This window comes from Leptopilina heterotoma, unplaced genomic scaffold, assembly GCF_015476425.1.
Source record: "Leptopilina heterotoma isolate Lh14 unplaced genomic scaffold, ASM1547642v1 Lhet_281, whole genome shotgun sequence".
NCBI classification, from domain to species: domain Eukaryota; kingdom Metazoa; phylum Arthropoda; class Insecta; order Hymenoptera; family Figitidae; genus Leptopilina; species Leptopilina heterotoma.
The window spans coordinates 441,524-444,275 of NW_025110988.1; the positions used below are offsets into that span (position 1 = coordinate 441,524).

The 2,752-nt window shown below is 31.9% G+C and overlaps 1 protein-coding gene across 1 annotated transcript; it reads right to left on the minus strand.

The window, feature by feature from the left end:
- Positions 1-1,475: 1,475 nt before the first annotated feature.
- LOC122504181 (larval cuticle protein A2B-like) lies at positions 1,476-2,316 on the minus strand. The gene is made up of 2 exons (XM_043615118.1): positions 2,305-2,316; positions 1,476-1,955 (listed from the first exon to the last, which is right to left on the minus strand). The coding sequence occupies exons 1-2, from the start codon at positions 2,314-2,316 to the stop codon at positions 1,476-1,478; spliced, it is 492 nt and encodes a 163-aa protein (XP_043471053.1).
- Positions 2,317-2,752: the final 436 nt, after the last annotated feature.

Here is a 2,752-nt window from a genome sequence, read left to right on the forward strand (position 1 = left end):
ACGTGATTAATTTGTTAAAAGCAAATAGATAATTATTGTAATCTTTATTTTTATATATTTTCCTATTTATAAATTCTCATTCATATTATTTAGAAAAATAACTATAATTATTAGCAAAGAATATATCAGTAAATATTAGTAAAAAGCAGTATTAAAAAATAATTCTATAAAAATTGGAATGAAATTTCTTCAAAATTTGCAAGTCTGATAATTCATTTTTATTATTGATGAAATGCTAATTACAATTTAAACCCTTTTGTTCGACTTTTACTAGCGAATTCTAGTTAGAACTGAAATTTCAATGTTTTGGGTTTGGATAAGTTTTTGAGTGAATAAAATATTTGGTTACTACTTGAAACTATAAAACAATTAATTACTATTATTTTTACTACAATAACAGAAATTAAAAATAATTTTCTTATCTAATAAGTACTTCTTTTACTAAAATTAAGGTTTTTAAATTTATCACGACTGACTTTAACTTACTATTACTGTACTAACAATAGGACAACAATTAAATTAATTACGAAGTTATTAAATTAGAATTAGTGCGTAATGTCCGACTAAAATTTACTATTACTACTGATAAAGAGAGTACAATTAATTTATCTTGTAATTTTTCATTTGCAATTAGTCCATAATATCTGACAAAAATGTACTGTTACTACTAATATAAAGGTAGTAAACATTTAAAAGTTTAGAAATATGTTTGTCTGACTAAAATATCCTTTTACTACTTGAATCTAAATTTGCAAGAATTCATAATCTCTGACATTAAGTTATTATTACTACTCTTGCAACAACTAATAGTGTAAAGATATCTAGAAGTCTTGATTTTTACTACTTAAAATAATGTTACATAAATTTTTAATTAGACTAGACGTTTTTTGTACTACTATTTTTAACAATTATTTACAACTGTTTTACCAGAATAATATAAATTAAAAACCATTTGTCTTACTAAATTATTCCTTTACTGCTTCAAGGTCAATTTGCACGTGTTAAAAACGTCTGGCTATAATTTATTGTTACTACTGGGACAGAATTAGAGCTCAGGGCCAGTTTCACTAATACCAATTAAAACTGGCTTTAATCAATGATTAATTTTTAATTGAGGTTGGTGGAATTAGCCCTTAAAACTGCACGATGTCTGACTACTTGAGACGAAATTTTAAAGATATAAATTGTCGTGTCTGACTGAAAGTGACCTTTACTACTTATATGCAGAGATTTCACGAATTTCACTACCAGTTTTAATAATTAATTGATGAAAAATTTGCAAGAATAACCAGTGGTTTAATTTTCCTTTATCATAAAGAAGGTATAGAACTGAGGATATGTAAGGCAATCGTGTTTTAAACTTTAACAAGGAGTAATTAATATTTTTAAATGAAAAGAAGAAGAATGTAAACAGTTTGTGAATTGAATAAATTTATTGGCGAAAGATCAGTTGTGGATCACATTGTTGACGTTGTTCACCATTGGGCGACGTGAGCGTAGACTTGGGGGACAGCGTAGGCGTGATGCGTGAAGCCGGTGGAGTACTGGGAGACGGTCGTCTCGGCGGGAAGGACGGTCTTGAGGACGGCTTGAGCCACTGGGGCCGAGTAGACGACCGGCTCCTTCCTGACGACGGCGTTGAATCCGTTGACGTCGTCGGCGGTGTAGTCGACGGTCCGCCTGGTGCCGTCGGCCTCCAGGAGAGAGTAGCTGCCCTTGACGACGTCTCCGTCGCGAGTCTCGTGCTGGGACTTGGAGTCGCCGGTCAGCGAGTCCTGCACGTCGTAGGCGTAGCTGTACTGAGGGTGGGGGTCGTACTCGGCGTCCACGGTCTTGGTGATGACTGCCGCCGGTGCGCTGGCGTACGCCAACGGAACCGGAAGTGCCAACGGCGAGTAGTGCGCGCCAATGAGGCCTGCGTTGGCGCTCGCCAGGAAGGCCAAGAGTACTACGAACTGCAATTCAACGTTTCATTGTTAGCTTCAGGATTATTCTTCAATCGCACAATTAAACTTTTTGCTGAAAACAGCTGACTAATTATTCACTAAATATTTTTTAGTCATTAGCTCAACACTGTAAACCGATTCAATGTACTGTTCAGCCATCTTTACTAAAAGCTACTTTTTCAAAAACGTTTAAACAGAAAAAAAAATATAAATATAATACAAATAAATAAAAATATATTTATACAAAAAGGAACAAAGCATGTCCCGTTATGTTATTAAATAAATAAATAAATAAATAAAAAAAATTAAGAAAATAGTTTTATTAAAAAACTATAATATTTGAATCACTAGAGTATACCTTGAATGCCATGTTGATTCGTTCAATTGCTGATTGCTACTGATGTCGTTTAGAGAATCAAATTCACATTTTATAGGAGAGAAAATTCATTGAAGATTGGTGACGTAATTTTCACGAAATATTTTTTCCTAATGAGCAAGATTTAAAAATGTGAAAAATTAAGTAAGAAACTGGAGCAAGACCTTCAAATATTATTGAGAGTTTCACATTATACTGATTCATATAGGGACTGCCTAATTCCTCGTTAGTTCCTATTACATAAACCCTTATGAATTATTAATTATCTTAAATAATAAAACTGTCTAAATACATGTTAATACTAATTTGATTCATTTTAATTAAGCCATGTTTATTATTTTATTATATTTACCCAAAATATTGACAGTATCTACATAACAAGGTTCATATAATTTCAAATCAATTTTTAATTTTATTCTCTATAGTCCCT